Raw genomic sequence first — 26038 nt, 5'->3', positions numbered from 1 at the left:
GTTTCAGTCGCTGCACCTTGTTTTACAAGGTTAACTCACAGGTTAACTCACACACAATAAATGAATTATATACATAAATGATGGGAGCTTGAACACATTTAACGGGTGTAAACCCGTAAACCTGTGATGTGACAATAAAGTTGAAGTTGAGTTAAAGTTAAAATAAACAACCTTCAAATCTTCAATTCAAAATAAAATAATAATACATTATAAAATAATACTAATAATACTAATACTAATAATATAATACTTAAATATATAATAATATAGTAATAATAATAATAATCTTGTTCATAGCTTCAATGAACCAATAATGTTATTGATTTATTTTAGAGAGTTCACTCAAGGAACCATAGATTGTATTGTCTTATTTTAGAATTTTCAGTCAAGGTCATTAGATCTTGTTATTTTATTTTGTTAAGATCTAGAGGCATTTTTGGGGTGTTTGTCATTACTGCTAACTACTTCACTCAAGGGACCTCGAGTTATTGATTCGTTTTAGAATTCTCACTCAAGGGACCATAGATGTTATTGCTTTATTTTAGAATTTTCACTCAAGGCACCGTAGATGTTATTGCTTTATTTTAGAATTCTTACTCAAGGGACCATATATGTTATTGCTTTATTTTAGAATTTTCACTCTAGGGACTGTAGATTATATTACTTTATTTTAGAATTTTTACTTAAGGGACCTTAGATGTTATTGCTTTATTTTAGAATTTTCACTCAAAGGACCGTATGTTATTGATTTATTTTAGCATTTTCACTCAAGAGACCGTAGATGTGTTATTGCTTTATTTTAGAATTTTCACTCAAGAGACCGTGGATGTGTTATTGCTTTATTTTAGAATTTTCACTCAAGGGACCGTAGATGTGTTATTGCTTTATTTTAGAATTTTCACTCAAGGGACCGTAGATGTGTTATTGCTTGATTTTGGAATTTTCACTCAAGGGACCGTAGATGTGTTATTGCTTGATTTTGGAATTTTCACTCAAGGCACCGTAGATGTGTTATTGCTTTATCTTAGAATTAGAATTAGAATTTTCACTCAAGGGACCGTAAGCGTAGATGCCTTATTGCTTTATTTTAGAATTATCACTCAAACGACTGTAGATATTGCTTTATTTAAGAATTTTCACTCAGGGGGCCGTAGATTGTATTGTCTTATTTTAGAATTTTCAGTCAAGGTCATTAGATCTTGTTATTTTATTTTGTTAAGATCTAGAGGCATTTTTGGGGTGTTTGTCATTACTGCTAACTACTTCACTCAAGGGACCTCGAGTTATTGATTCGTTTTAGAATTCTCACTCAAGGGACCATAGATGTTATTGCTTTATTTTAGAATTTTCACTCAAGGCACCGTAGATGTTATTGCTTTATTTTAGAATTCTTACTCAAGGGACCATATATGTTATTGCTTTATTTTAGAATTTTCACTCTAGGGACTGTAGATTATATTACTTTATTTTAGAATTTTTACTTAAGGGACCTTAGATGTTATTGCTTTATTTTAGAATTTTCACTCAAAGGACCGTATGTTATTGATTTATTTTAGCATTTTCACTCAAGAGACCGTAGATGTGTTATTGCTTTATTTTAGAATTTTCACTCAAGAGACCGTGGATGTGTTATTGCTTTATTTTAGAATTTTCACTCAAGGGACCGTAGATGTGTTATTGCTTTATTTTAGAATTTTCACTCAAGGGACCGTAGATGTGTTATTGCTTGATTTTGGAATTTTCACTCAAGGGACCGTAGATGTGTTATTGCTTGATTTTGGAATTTTCACTCAAGGCACCGTAGATGTGTTATTGCTTTATCTTAGAATTAGAATTAGAATTTTCACTCAAGGGACCGTAAGCGTAGATGCCTTATTGCTTTATTTTAGAATTATCACTCAAACGACTGTAGATATTGCTTTATTTAAGAATTTTCACTCAGGGGGCCGTAGATTGTATTGTCTTATTTTAGAATGTTCAGTTAAGGTCAGTAGATCTTGTTATTTTAATTTGTTAAGATCTAGAGGCCTTTTTGGGGGGGTTGTTATTACCTCTGACTACAATGGTGTGCTCCACGGAGTACAGATCTCTGCCAGTCGCTGCTTTTAAAACCAGCTTGTAAATGAACTGTGTTTTTACTTGAATCAATGCTTGAACTTTTATTTCTTGTTGGAATGGGCGGCGTCTAGCAGGGCACTCTGTTTATTATAGCTACAGAGGTGTAAAACCCCTGTAGTTCACTTTCTATTGTTTCCCCCCTTTATGCTTTTGTATTGGAATGATTTTATTCATTTGCTCACAGTTTTTATTTACTTAATACATATATATTTTTATTTATGAATGAATACTTTCAGCAATAGCCCCCTACTGCTGCTGAAATATGACCCATTTGAACATTCGATTTTAATTGAATCTTGCATATTTTAGTTTTATTATCTTTTTCACAAGAGGACATACCAACAATAACAATAATCCAGCAAAGATAATGAGTTGAGAAAAAGCCCCATAGAGAATTACTATAGCAATAGCAACATCAACATAACAACAAGCCCTTGGCGAATTACTTTAGTAGCAATAGCAACATCAACATATCAACAAACCCCATGAGTATGGTTGCATTAGGAGTGGTAAGTGATTACCATAGCAGCAACAGGTTTAGAATAGTGTCTGATTGTAGAATATGCAAGGCATAACCATGTATATATAGTATACACTGTAATACTGTACCTTGTAATATACATAGTGAAATATTGGTTGTATCACACCTTTACATTTTTATTTATTTTTACTTAGTTTTTATTTAATGTTTTCCGCTCTTTTTTCCTATTGTCCATGTTCATGTATCATGGCTCTAACAGACGGCTCTTGTTGAGCTTTGAGACACCTGCAGCGTTTGCCAGTCCACATGCTCTCAAACAAGTCTTTGGGTCATTCTTTTTTCTCTCTCCCCAAGCATCTGCTGTGGTAGCCCCATATAGAACCTCACCCGTCGCTGCATACTGTTGTGCTCCGAGATGAGGTCCTAGAAACATGGCCACTGGAATCGGGCGACAGCCTCCACATCACAGTTGGGAAACACACAAAACGAAATTTTGTCTAAAAAGTAACGGCAGTTCCGAGCTCCCAGACTGTGAAAACCTCACCTCGGTACATAAAACATGAACTGCGGCATGAAACAACCCCTTAAAATCGCTAGTTTTGTCAGCCAGTAATGTTTACAAGCCTGGAAGTTGCAGCCGGAATGGCAGCATTAGCGCCCTCTCTGGTCGAATGTCTGTTCGAATGCAGCGACGGTTGGGGCTACGTTCGACCAGAGAGGGCGCTAATGCTGCCATTCCGGCTGCAACTTCCAGGCTTGTAAACATTACCGGCTGACAAAACTAGCGATTTTAAGGGGTTGTTTCATGCCGCAGTTCATGTTTTATGTACCGAGGTGAGGTTTTCACAGTCTGGGAGCTCGGAACTGCCGTTACTTTTTGGACAAAATTTTGTTTTGTGTGTTTCCCAACTGTGATGTGGAGGCTGTCGCCCGATTCCAGCGGCCATGTTTCTAGGACCTCATCTCGGAGCACAACAGTATGCAGCGACGGGTGAGGTTCTATATGGGGCTACTGCTGTGGTAAATATCCAGCAGGGAGGATCCCCTCTGGCCAGCCCTCTATACCAGTGGTTTTCAAACCTTCAGGTCGAGACCCAAAAGAGAAATTAGACGTTTGCCCAGGACCCAAACTAGTGAAAATAGTTGATCTACAAGCGCACAAGTGCTTGTAGATAGGCTATTTTCACCACTTATTTTCACTACTTATTTAGTATTATTATTATTTTTTTGTGGAATTTCTTAGATGTGTTTGTTTGTTTGAAAATCTATAGAATTATTTTTAAAACTTGTAAAAGTATATATTTTTTTAAATATAATTAATTATGTGTTTTCTTTCTTTTCCCTGACTAAATCTACTGCATAGTACTGTGTTCTATGTATCCGTCTGTCATTCAATGTTATATGAGATACTTCAATGGTTTCCTATGGAAATAAGCTTAGTCTTTTCTCTCCTTTTAGTAGACCTTGTACCAGTGAACTGTACCGTCATGAAACTGTACCTTTTTCTATCATATCACAGCATTTTATGTTAGTTTTTTTATTGTAGAATATATTGTTTTGTTTTCCTCTTTTTTATGCACTGTGTACTTTTATGCTGACTCAGGGAGCTATGCTCAAGAATGCCGATTATGAACATTTTAATGAACATCTCTCTAGGTCTAGGAGCTGCATTATATTCAGATCTATGCTGTTAAAGTTATTGTTTGTGGCATTATATAGATTTGGGTCGTTGCAAATGACTAACTCGAAATCCACGCTCCACGGAAGCGTTTCAACGCTTGAACTTGTATTTCTTGTTGGAATGGGAAGAGTTCAAGCGACTAGCTAGCAGGACACTCTGTTTCAGTATACAGACAGAGGTGTAAAACTACCAGAGGATTATGAAAGTCCAACATCTCATTACTCCAACTACAGTACCGTTGTGTCCTGTTGAGATTGGCACATTTCACCATTTTTGAAGCGGTGAAAACCGCTTCCAATGAATGGCTTTGTGTGTATCACGCCCATATATGGTCATTTCAGTCCAGAATGAACAGGCTTTTTCAAAAACAGAATGTCCGTTTAATTACCATATATCGTGATGTCAGTCCAGAATGAACAGGGTTTTTCAAAAACACAAAGTATGTTACCTTATGTCCATATATGGTCACTCCAGGCCAGAATGAACAGGTTTTTCCTGTCCTGTACGTGTAAAATACCAGTCCAGAATGAATAGGCTTTTTCAAAAAGCAAAATGTGTGGTGTCCCTCCCGGGGACACATGATAATTTGGCCTTCAGGGTTTATCTGTCTTGTACATGCAGTATCTATTGCAGATTATCAAAACAGATTAAAAATACATTCAGAATAGAGGTTCTATCTGTCCACCGCTTCACTTCGAACCGAGGTTTGATTTTTTTTCCCTCTCACTCACTTCACTTTGTCTGCAGACCTCACTCAGCAACGAAATAAACACAAAATAAACAAAAATAAAAAAATAAAACAATTCAGCAAGCAGTGATCACCCCATGATGTGCACTACAATGTTGTTTCAAATGCACTACATTGCAGGCGTTTTTTGAGAGTGAAAAAATTAGAAGACGTGTGACACGTGTGATCTGGGCAGCTTGCCCCAGGAAATGTGCCAAACTCAATAGGGAACAACGGTATGTGTCTAGAAAGCGTCATCTGTTCGACACCCAACTCTAACCCTTTATCTGTCCTACAGAATCATGGCTGAACAGTTCATGTCCAGATAATTCTATCTCTGTAGATGGTTTTTGTATGATAAGAGCAGATCGAGAGATAGTGAAAAACAATGGCAAAATGAAAAGAGCAGGCGGCATACTTGTTTACTTTAGTAAGACCTGGTGCAGGGAAGAACACGCCACAGTGAAAAAAGTGATTTGTAACCCAGACATCGAACTACTGGGGGTCGTTTTGAGACCAATTTATCTACCACGGGAATTCTCGTGCGTTGTCCTGTTTACTGTGTACTGTCCACCTAGTGGCAATGCAGCGGTAGCTCGGGACACTATTTTTTCAACTGTGGCCAGTTTTCAAACGCACTACCCTAGCTCCCTTATTCTGCTGAACGGGGACTTAAACCAGGTGAATGTTGCTAAGGGCCTGTCTGATTTCTCCCAGTATGTCACTTGCAAAACAAGAGGTGAGAATACTCTTGACCTCCTGTATGCTAATGTTAGAGTTTCAGGAAGATCACGGGGTATGGCTCTGCCAACTCTACTGTGCCAGGCACGGAGGAGCTGGCAAACGAGATGAACCGTTTTTTCAATCGGTTTGACGGAGCTCCTGTTAATGTTCAACAAGCAGCGGCTGGGTCAAACGGCGACCTCGGTTGCCGCCCTCTTTCTCACCCCCCCCCCCCCCCCCCCCCCCCCCCTGATTCTCACCACCGAGCAAGTGAGGCGCCAACTCGGAAAAGTCAACACCAGGAAAGCGGCGGGACCTGATAACATCAACTCTAAGGTGCTTAAGGCTTGCGCGGAGCAGCTCGCTGTCCCCCTTACACATCTCTTCAACCTCTCCCTGAGGACGGGGAAGGTACCACAGCTGTGGAAGTCCTCCTGCATTATCCCGGTGCCTAAGAAGACCCGTCCCTCGGTCCTCAATGATTACAGACCAGTCGCCCTGACATCACTGGTCATGAAGGTCTTCGAACGGCTGGTTCTGAACCTACTGAGACCGGCGGTCAGTGATCACCTGGACCCCCTTCAGTTTGCCTACCAGGCTGATATTGGGGTTGATGACGCCATCACCTACATGCTCCATAAGGCTCTCACCCATCTGGAAGATCTGGGCAGCACAGAATTATGTTTTTTGACTTCTCCAGTGCTTTCAACACTATCCAATCGTCTCTGCTTGCGGAGAAGCTTACGCTGATGGGGGTGGACAAGGGCTTTGTGGCATGGATCACAGACTACCTTTCAGAAAGACCACAGTCTGTGAGACTGCAGAGCTGTCGGTCTGATGTGCTGGTGAGCAACACGGGGGCCCCTCAAGGAACTGTGCTCTCACCCTTCCTGTTCACTCTCTATACATCGGACTTCCGCTTCAATTCAAAGACCTGTCATCTGCAGAAGTTCTCAGATGATACCGTGGTGGTCAGCAAGATCTCGGGTGACAACACGGCTGAGCACGATGGTGTGGTTAGGGACTTTGTGCAGTGGAGCGAGGCTAACCATCTCAGGCTCAACGCAAGCAAGACCAAGGAGATGGTGGTGGACTTCCGCACCTCCAAGAGAGTCCCCCCGGTGCCAAGCACCATTAACGGTGAGGTGGTTGAGCTCGTGGATAACTACAAATTCCTCGGAGTACACCTGAATAGTTCACTGGACTGGTCGGACAACGCGCAGGTGATTCACAGCAAGGGGAAAAGCAGGCTGTTCCTCCTGAGAAGACTGAGATCGTTTGGGGTGTGCAATAGGATGCTACAGATGTTCTATCAGTCTGTCATGGCAAGTGTCCTCTTTTTTGGTATAACATGCTGGGGTGGCAACAACAGAGCAGGTGACACGTTTAACCTAAACAGACTGGTGAAGAAAGCAGGCTCTGTCGTTGGGTCCTCTCTGCAGGGGGTGGAGGAAGTAACCAGGGTGCGCACAGCGAGGAAGCTAGATTCCATCTTGGAGAACTCCTCCCACCCCCTCCATCTAGAGATCACCAGTTACTGGAGTAAGAGAGGAAACGACCGCTTTACCTACCCAGGACGGAGATGTGAGAGATTAGGAAAATCTTTTGTACCGGCTGCCCTTAAGCTGTACAACGAGACACATAACGGACGCTTGAAAAGGTCTCCCTTCCTTACTGACGGAACCATTGCTGTATTGACTTTGACCTCTAAGGACCGTCCAGGAAGAGTGCTCATGTGCGTCTTGCGGTGACACGCTTCCTAGTTTCTTCTTTTTTCGCACTGATTTTTGTTGTGTTGGTAGTTTCTGAGTATTTTTGCTTTATTTAACAATGACAGTGAGATACTTGTTTGCACTAACTAGCATTAGTGCTAGTTAGTGCTACTGCTATGGTCTCTTTTGCAAGACACTTTATGTATATATACTTATATATTATTCGCCCCCTCTATTGATGCACCTTCTCTTTATTGGTACTGTACTGCTCTTGTCTTTGTTTTTTGTTTTTTTCGTTTTTTTCCCTCTTATCTATCTTTTCTTACGTCTCTGTAACTTTGTAAATAACTGTATACTGCTGTGCTTCTACTACCTAACCCTAACCCTCACCCTTGGGATAATAAAGGTATCTATCCATCTATCCTTACTAAAATTCTCAACGGGCCTGAATGGTCGGGTCTATCACAGAGTAATAGTAATAAAATAATAAAAAAATATATTTTCTTTTTTCATTGAGCCCGAGGCCTACATTTTAGGCCCTACCCTACCCTAAATGTTGGTCGGGTTCGGGTATTGTCGGGTTCGGGCAGAATTTGAGAACTCTAACCATTACCCTAAACCTAACCTCCGTGGGGTGAGTCTCTAACCCTCACGACGAATGGAGAGGGTCGGACGAATGCTACATCGGAGTAATGACAATGAGTCATAGGAACAATGCTACCTGCAATTGTAGATCGCATTCACTTTCGCCTATATACATTTTTTTTCAAATATATTATTCATGACACACATGAATAGTGTAGGTTCGACCACAAGATCATTTCCTGTAGGTGTCAAATCAGCTACAGGCAGACCAAAGTCCCATTAAAGGACTCGATGATAAAGGTGGACTGGAAGCGGGTCACCGCAGATCCCACACTCTGTCACACATATACAGTGGCAGTCCACAATAGGTACTCCTCCCTCATAGAAGAGATGGAGGACAAGACAGACCTAAGTGCCAAATACGACCGCTGCAGTGACTAAAGACACAGATCTGAAAACTCTCCAGATAAAGCAAAAGAGTGCCCATTCCATCTCTGATAGTCCTGCAGTTACCAAGGCAAGAACAGCACTGAAGAAGGCCTCAGAGACCCATCGGACGCATCCTACCAGAGGTTCTTCACATCATTGTCTAATCGCAATTATTTTTGTCATAATCGTCAATTGTTTCCAAGTTGAAAAATATTCACCAAGGGAACTACAGAGGTATATGCTTGTCAGCCATTGCTTCCAAAATCTATAATTCTCTTCTGCTTAACCGCATAACATCTCATATTGACCCAGTTCTCCGTAGGAACCAAAATGGTTTCCATAGGAAAAGATCAACTCTACCACAGTGCAGAGCATTGATGGACCAACAAAGGAATTCCAGACAACCACAGGCATCCTTCAGGGTGAGGACAACTCTCCTAGCTGGTTCAATACCATCTGGAGATGACGCGCTCTCTACGAGAGTAAAAAGGTATTTCTTTATACTGGGTGCAAATTCTAGTAAGTATCAGGAAAAAGGGAATATCCACACTCTCTGGAGTAGTTTCTTGTAGTTTTATTGATTCTTTGTTTAGCACAACAGCAGTCTCACCAGTTAGACGGACCCGTCGGACCGGTAGACGCGGAGTAAGAGTCTTAGTGCACATGCGCTGACACCTGTTTACTCGATCATGTATCTACCGTCAGTGGGACGCGAACCACCGCCTTCAGTGATCGCAGCCATGCTGCCCTACCGACTGAGCTAGCAATCCTGGCTGACAAAGCCACTTTATTTTGTGCTTTTATCTTTGACAACGTGGATTCTAACGCAACGCGGAGGATTCTAACGCAATGTGGAGACCCTAAACCTAGCCTCAGTAAAACTATGCCTAACTCTAACCCAAAGCAGTAAAACTAACGTGTCGGCGCCTCAGTGCAGCGGCGCCGCCGTCGTGGATAGTGGCGTGGTAACGTCGGGTGGCTGGTAAACCTTACATTGCGGTTTCTTCTTAGACCACTGGGCTTACCCAAAGCGTCCCCCACTTGAAGCAGTAGGCATACCCAAACCATCCCCTCTTGTGACGCAGTAGGGTCCGTGACAAGGCGTCAGGTGTCTGACTACTTGGGGGTGAGAATATGTTGGATTATCCAACCATCAGCTCCATAGATGGCAGTGACCTCAAAGAAACAGAGGAATTCAAATACCTTGGATTATACGTAGTCAGTAGCAAAAATTACTTCCTGACAAGGAAAGGACAGGCTTGGAGTTCTTGCAATAAGCTACATCTCAAATGGCAGTCAGACAACCCTGTTCAAAGCCTGTGTGGAAAGTATCCTGCTGTATGGTGCTGAAACACATGCGTGTCCAGAACCTTTCTTGGAGGAACCATCCAAGTAAAGAACAGATTTATGGAGGCATCCCTCCCATCTCAGTTGTGTGGCACAAAGACTCCGCTTTGCAGGACACTGTCACAGAGCAAAGGACCAGGTCATCTCACTGTCACAGAGCAAAGGACCAGGTCATCTCACTGTCACAGAGCATCTCACTGTCACAGAGCAAAGGACCAGGTCATCTCACTGTCACAGGACCAGGTCATCTCACTGTCACAGAGCAAAGGACCAGGTCATCTCACTGTCACAGAGCATCTCACTGTCACAGAGCAAAGGACCAGGTCATCTCACTGTCACAGGACCAGGTCATCTCACTGTCACAGAGCAAAGGACCAGGTCATCTCACTGTCACAGAGCAAAGGACCAGGTCATCTCAGATATTCTTCTGTGTGTGATGTGAGAGTGTGGTCAAAACAAACTCAGTACTCCTAGATCACTGCCCTCCACTCAATCTGGCTAACCTTTGTCAAATAAAAGGGAAAAACAGTGCCCTCTCTGTTTTGTTCCTTTTAGAAAGTCTGTTCTTGAGAGATTACCCTCCACTCTCTCCTGTCCGCATCAAGGTCTGGAGCTCTGCTGTGTTGCTAGTTCTGCTGAAAAGAATAAATAAAAAATAAATAAAGCAATACAAATAAAAAGGTGTACTGACGCTCAGTACTGCATTTATTCCTGTACAGATTGCTCAAAGCGATATTGCACAATGTATACAACAAGGTTATTGCACCACTGATACCATTGGTACGCAAATTATTAGTCTAACTCTAACCTGACGTTTGTCAAACTAATGGGCAGCCCCCTACGCCCCGCCCCAATTTATTGTGATGGGGCTTTTTCTTTTTGAAATCGTATTAGTTTAGCTTTATTATTATGGCTGTTGTTATTCTGATGTTGTTATTGCAGCTATAGTAATTCTTTGTGGGGGTTTTAATTAACTTGTTATCTTAGCTTCATTATTGTTAGTATTGGTATCGTGTCCTTTTGTGAAAAAAAAAATACAATAAAAAAAGATGAATCATTCCTAATGAAAATGCATATAAGGAAAACAGTGGCAAGTGAAGGTGCTCATACTAGGAGTTATACAGCTCTGTATTACAAGTGAAGGTGCTCATACTAGGAGTTATACAGCTCTGTATTACACCATTCTAAATGTGAAGGTGCTCATACTAGGAGTTATACAGCTCTGTATTACACCATTCTAAATGTACTGCGCCTGACTGAAACTTCTTTGAACAAAAAACAAAACAAAAAAAACATACATTTTCTAATGCAACATCAAGAGGTCTCTTAACAGCATGCATAGCTTGAGAGATCATTTGCATCATGAATAGATCGGAATTCTTGAGCTCAGCTCCCTGTGTCAGCTTATTAAAAATACACAGTGCATAAAACAGCAGCTGCAACAGAAATAAAGTAAATATATGACAAATGCTCTCAAATCTAAATGCAGAAAGTCGATTGCACATTTCAAAAGGGTAGTGCTTCTCACTCTGCTGGCAGCCAGAGCAGAGTATTTTTCATCAAGAGCTTCTTTCCAGCAGCTGTTGGTGTCAAGGGGAAAAAAAGATAAAAAATAATAAATAAAAAATCACACCCAATGTGAAGTTAGCGGTGGTCGTGCTTGCATAACGTCTTCAGACTAGGATTTGAGTCTAGGATGTACAGGCTATGCTACACACACACGTTTTGCTAGAAAAAGGCTACAGACATACGACATATGACATCACTAGACAAACATGGTGCTACGTACACACATTTTGCTATGGCAAAACGGGGCTACAGACACACGCACAGCCACGTATAGGAGCGGTCTACCACAGCTCAAAAATAAAAATAAAATAAAATAAAATAATGTAACGTGTACTATGTACAGTACTGTATTTATTCCTGTATGGATTTCTCAAACCGATATTGCACAATGTATATAGTATATACAAGGTGTCGTATAGATGGTCCTATTTCATAGAATGTAGACACTAAGCTACCCCTCCCTGTCACAGGGCTATCTTTGGAATCTTATCATCTTAGCCTTATGATTATTATTATTATGTTGGTGCTATTGCAACAATTCTTGGGTCTTATTTTCCTTTCTTATTATCTTTGCTTTATCATTGTGATTATTGTTGTGTTTTCTACTAAAAATAATAATAATGAAAAAGATCCATTAAACATTTGAAAAATAAAATGAAATAAAAACGCATAGGCCTATAATAGGGGAAACTTGAAGGTGAACTACAGTTGCACATGCCAGGGGTTTTACACATTTGTAGCTTAATGGAACAAAGAGTGCCCTGTTAAGACTCTTTCCTTTTGACACCAAATTAATGAATGAATCAATTCATTAATTCATTAATTCAAAATGTATCGTGCAGATACAGTCTCTTAAGAGATTGTATGCCATTTGCACATAAATCGATTGGAATTCTTCTAAAATTAACCCTATAATAAAAAAAAGTCCTCTTAGATCTAAATAAAAATTAAATAAAAAAGTGCATACTTCATGTTGCACTTTCCAAAAATCCTGAAGTCCTACTACTACTGCTACCAGCCAGAGCTGACGGAGGACGTCACTATTTAGTCAATAAATCATAACTATAAAAGTCAGGCAAAGCCCCAGACTGTTCATGCTGTTTATGACCATGTTGACTGGGCAAGCGCTGGGGAAGCCCACGACTCAAAGCTCAGCAACAGACAGACGGACATACCTTCAATGCACAGCAGTTAAGAGTACAGATGCAGAGGAAAAGAGCTAGAAGTAGCGACCCAATAACTAACTAAAGATCAACAATATCAAAAATCACTATGCACAAACGAGTACAATCACAGTACAATCACCATCACAGCGGCATTAGTGTCACAGAGTAACTGAAATCAATGCAGTGTGACCAGAATACATCAGTACAATAACTGCACCATACAATGTTAATGATAACAATCCAACAATACAGTATCCACGAAGAATGGGATACAAAGCAATACAATATCTATGAAGAATGGTATATACTGTACGCTAACAATAAAACAATACAATATGTATATAAAGAATGGAATATACAGCTAACAACAAAACAATACAATATCTATGAAGAATGGACTTTGATTGATTGATTGAATACTTTATTCGTCAAAAATGTAAACAGCACGTGGTAGAGTCAGAAATTAAGGCTAAAAGGATAACACAAAAAAGTCCCGGGGACTTGTTTCCTTTGTGGTCCTATGTATTCAATTCATCAACATAGCTACGCTGATGACAATAAAACAGTACAGTGTCCATGAAGTATAGAATACACTGATAACAGTAAAACAATACAGCATCTATGAAGAATAGAATGCGATGAAAACAATATTACAATATCCAAGAATTTCATAGTCAGTATCAGTGCGGTATTTTCATCAAGAGCTTCTTTCCAGCGCTTTAAAGAGCCATCAACAAGGACATGGATAATAGAAGAGAGGGAAAGGCTAAAATACAGAAAATACATCAATAAACTAAATATAAAACTAACAATACAGTATCTACGAAGAATAGAATATGCTGATAACAACTGACAACTGATAACAGTAAAACAATACAATATCCAAGAATGTCAGTCAGTATCAGTGTGGTATTTTCATCAATAGCCTCTTTCCAGCGGCTTGAAGAGCCAAAACAAGGACATGGACAATAGAAGAGAGGAAACAGCTCAAATACACATACATAAATAAACTAAATGAAACTAACAGTGTTTTGGAGCTTGGTACTGTAATTTATTCCTGTACAGATTGTTCAAACCTATCAAGACAATATCGATATCTGTATATGGTTAATCTAGCTCTATTGTTATTTAATATTGTAGTTATATTGAAGTTGCCATTGCTGCTAGCGTAATTCTTCATGGGGGGCTTCTTATCACATTATCTTAATAATAATAATAATATATAATAATTATACAGGGTAATAATAATAATAGATGTAATAAAGTAAATAGTAATTAAAATACTTGAAACATTGAAATGAAAATGCCTATATTACACCACATTGGATCACACTCAGTTACACATACTCATGGTCATACCGTGTATGGCCCAATCACGGAAAGAAACCTGTTATTGGGCGATAACATTGGGCATACTTTCTTGTCATCTTGGATCTCATTCCCCAACATCTACTGGTCCAGACACTCCAGATATGAAGGCTCCTTTCACCCACTGTCCTCATCCATTCAACTCAGGCGCATAATGGCTGGTTAGTCTATCTGACGCAAACCGCGAGAAATGAGGCCGGTTCCTTCACAAAACACTGGTTTGGTTTTACCTATGACCAATGTACGGACGGTTTCTTATGAAGTGCTTTTACACAGCGCTATTCTTTGCCGCCTTTTGTGTTCCAACGATGCAACTTCTCAATAATCAGTCTCAATCTCAGGAATAGGTCAACACACATCCGTACTGAAACGTTAGGAAGCTGCCTACACATGTTTAGTGAAGAATGAAGAGGGAAACAGTTCTTTGCTTAACTGGCGGTCAGTAGAATAGGGATCTAGGCCAGTGCTTCTCAAAGTGTGGTCGAGCCGAGGACCCTCACGGTTCCTTGAGGGGGTTCTAAAATGGAGCCTTACAGGTACAAATGGCAGCAAATGGACCCTCCATTTCGTTCCACTTGTACAGAGTTGTCAGAGTTATGGAGGTCTTTGAAATTAAAATGTTTGAGAACCATGGATCTAAGTGATGTGTTTCTGTCGTCTCTCGTGTGGCTTCAGGTTCTGGTCCAGAGGTTGGAATCAGAAGCTTCATTGGTTGCAGGCTAGAGGAGCATCTGGTTAGATGCTGTGTCAGACTCCATCTTCCCTCAGATCTTCATCGGCCCATCCTGCAGCTCCTGCTAGTTCAACACCTCCTCTCTGGATGTGACCTGTTCTTGCTCCTTTGTCAGATAATCCACGGGGTCATCAGGTCGTAGTTTGGTCACTTCAGGAAGTCCCAGATTATTTATTTTTAAAATATTCATATTCTGTGTAAGTGCTGTAGCTGTCTTTCATCTTTCTGTCTTTAGGTCATTCTCTGTCTGAAGATCTCTCAACCCATTTGTCACCTTTTCTTTCTTCATGATGGAAACTACTTTTAATGTTATATTTCCACTATCATCCATTAATTATCATAATTTTCATTATCAACATTTTAATCATTATCATATCATTATCGTTACTATTATGTTATATTTTATCATGTAGCCTATTGTGTATTTATTGTATAGTTGTATAGTGCATAAAACAAGGTAGTAACAGAGTGCAGGTTTTTGGAACCATTGCATTAATTGCACAACATTGCGAGATATTTTTCTTTGCTGAATCACTTTCTTGCTCAAACACAAGGTTTTCAGAACTCCTCTTCCTCTTCGCCACCCTCTCCCTCGTCCTCAGCAGAAGCATCTTGGTACTGTTGGAACTCGGACACCAGGTCGTTCATGTTGCTCTCAGCCTCGGTGAACTCCATCTCATCCATGCCCTCACCGGTATACCAGTGAAGGTAGGCCTTACGGCGGAACATGGCCGTGAACTGGTCTGAGAGGCGTTTGAACACCTCCTGGATGGCTGTGCTGTTGCCGATGAAGGTGGACGACATCTTGAGGCCGCGGGGCGGGATGTCACAGACAGCCGTCTTGGCGTTGTTGGGGATCCACTCCACAAAGTAGCTGCTGTTCTTGTTCTGCACTTTGGTAATTTCAGACTCTACCTCCTTCATGGACATGCGTCCACGGAACATGGTAGCGACGGTCAGATAACGCCCGTGGCGAGGATCACAGGCGGCCATCATGTTCTTGGCATCAAACATCTGCTGGATCAGCTGTGGTACGGTGAGCTGCACGTATTGTTGGCTGCCTCGGCTGGTGAGTGGAGCAAATCCGAGTAGGAAGAAATGCAGCCTGGGGAACGGAATCATGTTTACAGCCAGCTTCCTTAGATCGGCATTGAGCTGACCAGGGAAGCGCAGACAGGTGGTGACTCCGCTCATGCAGGCAGAGACCAAGTGGTTGAGGTCTCCGTAGGTGGGCGTGGTGAGTTTAAGTGTACGGAAGCAGATGTCATACAGGGCCTCATTGTCAATGCAATACGTCTCATCCGTGTTCTCTACCAGCTGGTGGACGGACAGCGTTGCGTTGTAAGGCTCTACCACCACGTCTGACACCTTGGGTGAAGGCACAATGCTGAAAGTGTTCATGATCCTGTCTGGGTATTCCTCTCGGATCTTGCTGATTAGCAGAGTACCCATGCCTGACCCAGTTCCACCTCCAAGGGAGTGGGTCATCTGGAAACCCTGGAGACAGTCACAGTTCTCTGCCTCCTTCCTCAACACATCCAGGACAGAATCCACCAGCTCTGCTCCCTCAGTGTAGTGGCCCTTCGCCCAGTTGTTACCAGCACCGGTCTGGCCAAAGACAAAGTTGTCTGGTCTGAAAATCTGACCAAAAGGACTAGACCTCACTGTGTCCATGGTGCCTGGTTCCAAGTCCAACAGCACAGCCCGAGGAACGTACTTGCCACTTGTTGCATGGTTGTAATAGACGTTGATTCTTTCCAGCTGTAGATCACTGTCCCCGTTGTATGTCCCAGTGGGGTCGACCCCATGTTCGTCACTTATGACCTCCCAAAACTTAGCTCCGATTTGATTGCCACATTGGCCAGCTTGCATACTCACAATTTCCCTCATTCTGACTATATATGTCTTGTCTCACACTGTATTTAGATCCCTATTTCTTAACTATTCTGAAGTAAAATAAATGTAATGCCATGTTTGCGCTACAACACCTTATATAACTGGACAAAGTTCTGGACTGACGTCACACAGAACATAAACATAAAAATCTGACGTCAGTTGATCTCGCTCTTCGAGCGATTGGTTCTGTATCATCTAACTAGTCCCTAACCAGTGGGTTCAGGTGATACAGAACCCACTGGTTAGGGACTAGATAGACCCCCTAGGTTCACGTACCAGGTGAACATCATCATCACCGTAAGAATCATGTACTTCTTCCACACCTTTAACACGATGCAGCACCATGGCTCGGTGGCCTGGATCACAGACGGCCTGACATGCATAACCGTAATATGTGAGACTGCTGTATGTCTGACGTGCAAGTGTTTAGTACAGGTGCTCCCAAGGGAACTGTACGGTCACCCTTCCTGTTCGCGAGTTTAGAAACCTTACGCCCCGCACTCATTTTTGAAGCTTGTGATTGGCTGAACCGGAGGTAGGGAGCGCTCCATTGTAGTCACTTGGACCGCGGAGGAGGTGAATAGAATGCGTTCATCGTGGGCTTGCCCAGGCCTTACGGCCTGGGCATAAATATAACGATTGCATTCACCACGGCTTCGTAACTCGCGCGGCGCTCGGGCGCGAAGAGCAGGACCAAGGACCGCTGGCCTTCGCGCCGCTTGCAATGTCGTGGACAATAACTGCCGACGCTGTTGAAAACGAGCGCTCCTTCCCTTAGCAAGCGTAGAGTTTCTAAACTCGCTTCCTGTTCACCCTCTATAGTTCCAACTTCTATTTCAACTTCAGACATTTTCTGATGACACCATCATTGTCAGCTTTATCTCAGGTGCCAACACGGTGATGCCCTGTGGAGGGTTTTGGTACAGTTTATTGACTAATCACCTCCACCTCATGGTGGACAACCACAAGTAGATTTTTTATGCAGCATCTCATTTTCAAGAAGGACCCATAAAAACATGAAAAACAAAAGAACATGAAGAGCAGACATGAATATGTACAAGACAAGAAAACAGATACATCCGGAATTCAAACTTTACATGAAAGTACAAAAGTCAGATGTCAGTACTTTTTCTTCGACTCTACTACATCCCAGAACCAAATATTGTACTTTTTTACTCCACTACAATTATTTTAAAACGTTAGTTACTAATTAGTTAGTTAGTTAGTTAGTTAGTTAGTTAGTTGAAAATAGCAGATCTACAAACTCAAAACACGTCCAGCCTTGTACTCACTCGGACCAAATTTTTCAATAGACTTAATTGGCCGTCTGTTGAGAAGCGAACCCTATTCATCAAGCGGCTTTTAAATTACATATAAAGATACATTGCCAAATTTCCTAAACGTAACCCCATTGTTTTGAATGGAAAATGCAAAAACGGCAACCACAGTTGCAATTTCCCAGGATTACATCTTTCTAGTTTATGTTTATTTTGTGTGTGACGTCAGACCAGCTACGGTATGTAAGTGGTTGTAGCGTGAGAATGCCTTCATAATTTATAGTAGCTTGTTTTGTACTGTTTGTCTTAGAGAGATAGTTTAATACATTATATATAGAGATAGGGATTTTGGACTTCAAGAAAGATGAGGGAAGTCGTGAGTATGCAGGCTGGCCAATGTGGCAATCAAATTGGAGCTAAGTTCTGGGAGGTCATAAGTGACGAACATGGGGTCGACCCCACTGGGACATACAATGGCGACAGTGATCTACAGCTGGAAAGAATCAACGTCTATTACAACCATGCAACAAGTGGCAAGTATGTTCCTCGGTCAGTACTGTTGGACTTGGAACCAGGCACCATGGACACTGTGAGGTCTAGTCCTTTTGGTCAGATTTTCAGACCAGACAACTTTGTCTTTGGCCAGACCGGTGCTGGTAACAACTGGGCGAAGGGCCACTACACTGAGGGAGCAGAGCTGGTGGATTCTGTCCTGGATGTGTTGAGGAAGGAGGCAGAGAACTGTGACTGCCTCCAGGGTTTCCAGATGACCCACTCCCTGGGAGGTGGAACTGGGTCAGGCATGGGTACTCTGCTAATCAGCAAGATCCGAGAGGAATACCCAGACAGGATCATGAACACTTTCAGTATTGTGCCTTCACCCAAGGTGTCAGATGTGGTGGTAGAGCCTTACAATGCAACGCTGTCCGTCCACCAGCTGGTAGAGAACACGGATGAGACTTATTGCATTGACAACGAGGCCCTGTATGACATCTGCTTCCGTACACTTAAACTCACCACGCCCACCTACGGAGACCTCAACCACTTGGTCTCTGCCACCATGAGCGGAGTCACCACCTGTCTGCGCTTCCCTGGTCAGCTCAACTCCGATCTAAGGAAGCTGGCTGTAAACATGATTCCTTTCCCCAGGCTGCATTTCTTCCTACTCGGATTTGCTCCGCTCACCAGCCGAGGCAGCCAACAGTACGTGCAGCTCACCGTACCACAGCTGATCCAGCAGATGTTTGATGCCAAGAACATGATGGCCGCCTGTGATCCACGCCACGGGCGATATCTGACCGTCGCTACCATGTTCCGTGGACGCATGTCCATGAAGGAGGTGGAGTCAGAGATGACCAAAGTGCAGAACAAGAACAGCAGCTACTTTGTGGAGTGGATCCCCAACAACGCCAAGACGGCTGTCTGTGACATCCCGCCCCGCGGCCTCAAGATGTCGTCCACCTTCATCGGCAACAGCACAGCCATCCAGGAGGTGTTCAAACGCCTCTCAGACCAGTTCACGGCCATGTTCCGCCGTAAGGCCTACCTTCACTGGTATACCGGTGAGGGCATGGATGAGATGGAGTTCACCGAGGCTGAGAGTAACATGAACGACCTGGTGTCCGAGTTCCAACAGTACCAAGATGCTTCTGCTGAGGACGAGGGAGAGGGTGAAGAAGAGGAAGAGGAGTTTGAATGAAAACCCTGCGTTTAGTTTGAGAATGAACGCCATTCAACAAAGAAAATGTCTTGCAATGTTCCAGTTGATCGGTGCAATTGATGCAATGGTTCCAAAAACCTGCACCTTGTTTTATGAATTAATCTACCACAATATAAAATAACCTAATCTTAAAAAAATGTATAATAGAAATTGTAATTATAGATAAGATCATTATTGGTCCTGTGGGTGTAATTCAATTGAAAGATGGTAATAGATGAATAGAATAATAATATATAATATAAATGCAATGATAATACAATAATAAAATAATAATATTAATGATCAGGAAGAAAGAAAAGGTGAATAAAGGCTGGGAGATAAAATGATCTTCAGAGTGACGCAAAGAGAGAGAACTACAGACGGTGCTTACACAGCAGAACAAGAATAAACCTCTGGGGACATGTCTCATTGAAGGTGGCCACTTGCCGACGTGGACAAAGTACGACCCGGTGACCCTGTGGAATATATTAACCACTGGCTTTACAGACATTGAAAACGACACTGAGATGAAGACGACTCGGAGCAAGAACAGGTCAAATCCAAAGAGGAGGCGTTGAACCAGGGGGAGCTGCAAGATGAGGAGATGAAGATCAGAGAGAAGATGAAGGCTGACACAACATCTAACCTGAATCCAATGAAGCTACTAATTCCAACCTCTGAACCAGAATCTGAAGGACTCCAATCACAAGATAGATGTCAGAAACAGACACAAATCTCCTAAATCCTAGATGACTGCAATTATGTTATGAGAGTTGACTGACCACCAGTTAAGCAAAGATCTGTTTATTTCCCTCTCGTGTTTTTGAGCTACAGTGGATCCCTGACAATGCCAAGAGGGCCTAAAGATGTCTTCCACCTTCATCGGTGGATGATGGTGATGAACTTTTGGAGTGTATACCAAAGGATTCCTGTTGGTGGCAACAGATATTTTGAGTCCACCAACTGCAGATGCTCGGACCTCCCCTCTATCGACACACTACACCCAAGCTTAAGTCAAACTGCTTGTGTTAGTGTCATTACAGAGAAAGAATGGAATAATATTTATTTTTAGTCTAATGTCTAGTGACAAAATGTAAAGTGTGAAGTAGGCTATGTACTTGCTTCAGAGCATTTTTATGCTTTTTAGTCTTTATTGTAGTGTGTATGTTTTTCCCTTGACTCTTTTTATGTACCTCGTACTGTTAAGCTGACTCAAGGAGCTATGCTCAAGACTTCCAATGCATTTATGTTAAAATGGCAAATTATCTCTAAGAGACTGTAACGCTACAATGCATCATAAAGATACTTGCTATGAAATGTATACTGTTAAAAGACTCATTGATGGAGCATTTAAGATTAGATTAGCCTGAGAATAGATGTTATAGTTTAATATTGTTTAGACCTAGAGGCACTTGTTTGAGATTTGTTAAATTATTACTGTGAGATCTCAGCCTGCTGTTGCTTTTAAAATAAGCCTTTAAATTAACTGTGTTTTTACTTGAACCAATGCTTGAACTTGTATTTCTTGATGGAATGGGCAACGCCTAGCAGGGCACTCTGTTCCATTAAGCTAAGTGTAAAACCCCTGGCATGTGCAACTGTAGTTCACATTCACTTTCCACTTATTAGAATATTTAATTTAGTTTTTATTAATATATTTTTCATGAGAGGAAAACATTACATAACAATAATAGATATATAAGAAAAATAAGCCCCATGAGTGATTAATTACTATAGTGGTAATAGGGATGGGGGTAGCTTAGTGTACTATACAGATATATACATTACCTTGTGCAATATCGCTTTGGGTGATATAAATCATTTTATAGTTTTTATTTAGTTTTATTTATTCATATTTTAGTTACATTTTTCCTCTCTTCCTATCGTCCATGTCCTTGTTTACGACTGTAACAGCCACTGGCAAGAAGCTCTTGATGACAAAACCGTACTGCATTCTTGCACATGGATATCGTATTGTTTTATCGTTATTGTTATTGGATATTATTCATCCTGGATATTGTGTTGTTTTATTGTTATCAGTTCATTCTATTCTTCAGGGACACTGTATGCTGTGCATATTGTACTGATGACACTGGTGACACTTCATTGACTGCAGTTTCTCTGTGATGACTCTGACGGTGATTGTACTGTGACTACTCGTTAGTGCATTGTCCAAGAGGCTTCTTTTGGAGTGTTCTGTTGTCTACTTCTGATAGTGCTCTTCTGGAATTGATCTTCATTGTTGATATTCAGTTCTCGGGTCACTTCTCGCTCGCTGCACCCTGCATCCTTTCCTCTTCATCTGCACTCTAACTGCTGTGACTGAATTTCATCCTGGTGGGATCAACAAAGGTCTGATTTGAGTCACCGGCTTGAGACTCCAGTCACACGCTGCTTGTCCTTTCCTGTTATTTATAATTAAACAGGGATGGACCCGTCCGAGTTTTATGACTTTGTAATCTTTTATATTTAGTATATACTTTCTATTTTAGATATCAGCACATTTTCGTTTAAACTTTTGTTTAAACCTTAACCTTTTTATTGTAGGATGCTTCATGACTCTTTTTCATGTAACATACTTTTAAGCTGATTTAGGGAGCTAATGCTCGAGAATTCACCCTTTGTCAAGTCCCGTCCTTCACACCCATTGGTTGCTGTGTCTCGGTGGGACACTCCATCCACTACCATTTTAATTCAGTTGCTTCATATTGTTATTCTGTGTTAAATTCTAATTTCAAACTTGGTTTTAGTAAAATGGAGCTGCTCAGTGGCAGTATAGTGACTCAGCATGTGTTTTAATGTTTTTATTTCTCCAAAAAATATGTTTTAGCAAATTCAACATAAAAAGGTGGAACCAAGGCGGGACAAGGCAGATAGAGCCTGCTGGTTGGTCAGTCGGGGACCAACCAGAAGGCTAACAAAGAGTGATTTGTATTTATGTCCAAATGGGAAATATCTGTGATGCATTATATTGAGATCTATGATGTGATATGCACCCAAGATCCATTTTTGTTCAAAGACTTTTCAATCGGGAGCAATATTATCATTTTATGTTTTTAAGACCTAGAGGCATTTTGGGGGTTGCTCCACAGAGCTCAGATCTCCACCAGCTGGTGCTTTTAAAACAAGTTCGTAGATGAACAGTTTTTACTTGATAAACTTGATTATGCACAAGTAGGTAGGTCGGAGTTCCTTATTCCCGGTATTGGCCGAGAACAAGGGTGTCTGCAATGTTTTTAAGGCCAAGGACCCCTTAGCTGAGCTAGAGCCAAAGCACGGACCCTCACTGCGTATGCATTTTGTTGAACATTGTGTATTTTTTTTCCTCATGCAGCTTGTTAAGCAGATTTCAATGGTGGTTTGCAGTTTACTAAATTAATTTAGCTGATTGTCTCACCAATGTCTTGATCGGAGATAATTGAGACTAGTTTTGAGGTATTCCACAGTTTTCTTTTAATTAACTATTGAGTTGCCCCCATGTGATGCTACAGCTTTGATGAAGCCATCAAAGCTGGCTTCATATAGATTAGTTTGGCATCGTCAGTCTTGAGTAAATGAAATGCTCAAGGACACTTCGAAATGTAGGAGGAGCGGGGAATCGGACCTGGAACCTTCGTATTATTATATTATTATTATTTGTATTCATTTTTTCATGAGACGACACCATGAACTTTTTTTTCTTGTTGGAATGGCCAGCTTCTAGCAGATCACTCGGTTTCAGTAAGCAACAGAGGTGTAAAACCCCTGGCATGTATTTAGCTTGCACCGTAATGCATTTACATTTCAATGCCTGATCTAGTTTTTATTTGTATTTGTTTCAGGAGAGGCCAACAATAATAGCAATACTAAAGCTGGTTGCACACTGCTGCGTTTTTTCGTTGCGTTTTGGAAATCCGAAATGCGCAAAAAAAAGTTTTTCAGGCCAAGGAGAGAGAGAGAGGAGAGAGCCCAGATGATTAACTTAATGTGAAACATTGTTTTCTCACACAACTGTAAACAAACCAACATAAAGTTTAAGTGTATAGAGGGTATCTGCACATTTCTAAAGTGACAATTTAAGGACTTTTTAATACCTCTAAAATGACAAATTAAACATTGTCCAAATTGTCAAATATATAGAGGCAGAAATTGTGAAAATAGCCGATCTACATGCTCACAACGCCTCGCAACGCAATAGAAAGTATTTTTTTTTCTTTTTTTTTCAATTTCGACTTTCGACTTTCTCTGGTGGGAGTCGACTTGTGTAGTGAAGTCGACTGAGTTGACTTGTCGACCTTTTCGTTAATGCCCTAATGCAAACATGATTGACATTGATTGTGAGGTAGATTTTTTTATTTAGGTGCTCCGAAATCCGCTCCGATATTCGTCCGGAAAAAAAAACGCAGCAGTGTGCAAAGACCTTAATGCTAACATAAGAAGATTACCCTAGAAAAGCCCCATAGCAAGAAATAGCAACACATTAACAAAATAATAACAATAATAAAGCTAAGATAGTAAAATAACCTAAAACATAAAAGACCTGTGAAGGATATAGGTCTATTATGTGCAATACGGTGCAACCATGTATACTGGGGTCCGCATCAGAGTTCCGACGGTCCGGTATTCCGACACTAAAACTATAACCCTAACTCTACCCCCAACCCTAAACCTAACCTCAGTAAACCTTACCTCAGTAACTAACCTGCCGACGCTAAGTAACTAACCTGCCTTACGCTAAGTAACTAACCTGCCTTACGCTAAGTAACTAACCTGCCGACGCTAAGTAACTAACCTGCCGACCATGTCGGAACAGCGGATAGTCGGGATAGTGAGCGCTTCCCTGTATACTGTACAGTACATGCATATCAGTTTGAGCTATCTGTTCAGGAATAAATACAGTATAGAGCGCCAACAAACCATTACATTTTTATTTTATTATTATTTTTTTGTTTTTTTTGTTTTACTTTTTTTCAGCAGATGTAGCAACAGACCCTGATAATGGATAGGACTCCTAGGAGAGAGTGGAGTTTGTCTTGGCTAGACCAGTGCTTCCCAAACTTTTTAGCTCGAGACTCAAAAGAGACGTTTTCCCGAGACCCAAAATGGTGAAAACAGCGTCCTCACCCTTAACTCACCTTAACCTCGGTGCTAGCCGCTCCTACAACTTAGCCTGGCGGGCCATCCCTCTTTCCCACAGTAGGCTATGAGGTCTGGACTTCAGCAGATAGGCACCGAGTAGGCCCATGAGAAGTTGGCCCCGATCATTTTCTGATTGAGGCCAACCTCGACCTCGCAGCGCAGGTTAATTATGGAATACTGATATATTATTGATATATATCTATATTATTGTAGCTTTAAATAGGCCTACTTCTGTCTATCAGTAGCTTAGGCCTAATGACAGGTATTAAAATGTTAAAATGCTTGTATATCGGCTATTTTTGCTACTTTTGCGTGACATAGAATGATAAAGTAGGGCATTCATTTATGAAAGAAGTTAAAATACGTCAGTATATGCAATGTGGCCCTCTTAGTGATTGTGGAAACCCCATACGCTGTCCACCTGCGCCACCTTGTGGTTGAAATGTAACATGCACATTATATTCACGTCCATTTGGGGGGGGGGGGGTTTCACGTAGCCTATCTATGAGAGAGAGAGAGAGAGAGAGAGAGAGAGAGAGAGAGAGCGCAGAGTCAACTCGCATCGGCGCCGCTGTCTCCGCAGGTTGGACACAGGACAGGACAGGAGCCTGGGGAGAAGGACAGAGGGACAGAGGGAGGACAGATCGGAACAAACATTAATGGAGGAACCGTGACTCCTGGGCTGTATACTGTGAAGCAGGAGGAGGAGAAGAAGACTTGACTGCAAAGCGTGGGGTAAAAATACAAGAAACGAAACAATTCTCGCCTTGGATCAAGACGATCACATAGACTGACATATCAGTGTTTGATCGATGTTGACATTATGTTCAAATACACCAACAGGCAGCTATCTGTAGCCTATCTATCGTAGTCTTGATCCAAGGCTGAAACAATTCATTCGTGTCATATTTCTGCTTTTCATTTGATAGAGATTGATACACACACGCACGCGACACGCACATTAGTTGTGTGTGTCCGTAAGTAGACCTATAGCCTACGTCTAGCTATGTATCCGTGGATCATAGCTATAAGTTACGTTTCAGTCTAGAATAGCTGGATGCATTGTATGGAGCTGGTTTGTGGTGACTTTAGTTACTTTGGTACAGTTTTTAGGGCTGTTGTTTGCCCTGCGATCTCGTCTTTTGTTTCGGCCGCGATCCGTGGCGCCTCGTTCCCATGGTGAAGCTACACAAGCAGCCAGCAAGTCATTCTCTCTCTTTGTGTTTGTGTATGTGTGTGTGCGTGCGTGCGTGCGAGCGAGCGAGCGTGCGTGCCTGCATTTACATACAAGCAACATGCTTTAAATGGAACGTGGTAGCAGCTGCCAGTGCTTCTCAAACCTTTTCATGTCAAGGACCCCCCAATTGACACTTATTGGCCCGCGGACCACCATTTGAAAACATATGCCA

At 41.6% G+C, this 26038-nt stretch overlaps 2 protein-coding genes across 2 annotated transcripts; one reads left to right on the top strand and one right to left on the bottom strand.

The window, feature by feature from the left end:
- Positions 1-15197: 15197 nt before the first annotated feature.
- LOC308297498 (tubulin beta chain-like) lies at positions 15198-16529 on the bottom strand (the record flags this gene model as incomplete). The annotated part of the gene is made up of 1 exon (XM_080740902.1): positions 15198-16529. One exon carries the CDS (start codon positions 16527-16529, stop codon positions 15198-15200), a length of 1332 nt encoding a protein of 443 aa, XP_080597028.1.
- A 1647-nt stretch (positions 16530-18176) lies between these two features.
- LOC308296412 (tubulin beta chain-like) lies at positions 18177-19511 on the top strand (the record flags this gene model as incomplete). Its single annotated transcript, XM_080739695.1, has 1 exon — positions 18177-19511. The coding sequence occupies one exon, from the start codon at positions 18177-18179 to the stop codon at positions 19509-19511; it is 1335 nt and encodes a 444-aa protein (XP_080595821.1).
- Positions 19512-26038: the final 6527 nt, after the last annotated feature.

Source organism: Nannobrachium achirus, assembly GCF_963921795.1.
Source record: "Nannobrachium achirus genome assembly, chromosome: 13".
In the NCBI taxonomy this organism is placed as follows: domain Eukaryota; kingdom Metazoa; phylum Chordata; class Actinopteri; order Myctophiformes; family Myctophidae; genus Nannobrachium; species Nannobrachium achirus.
This window is presented reverse-complemented; position numbering and strand designations above follow the sequence as displayed.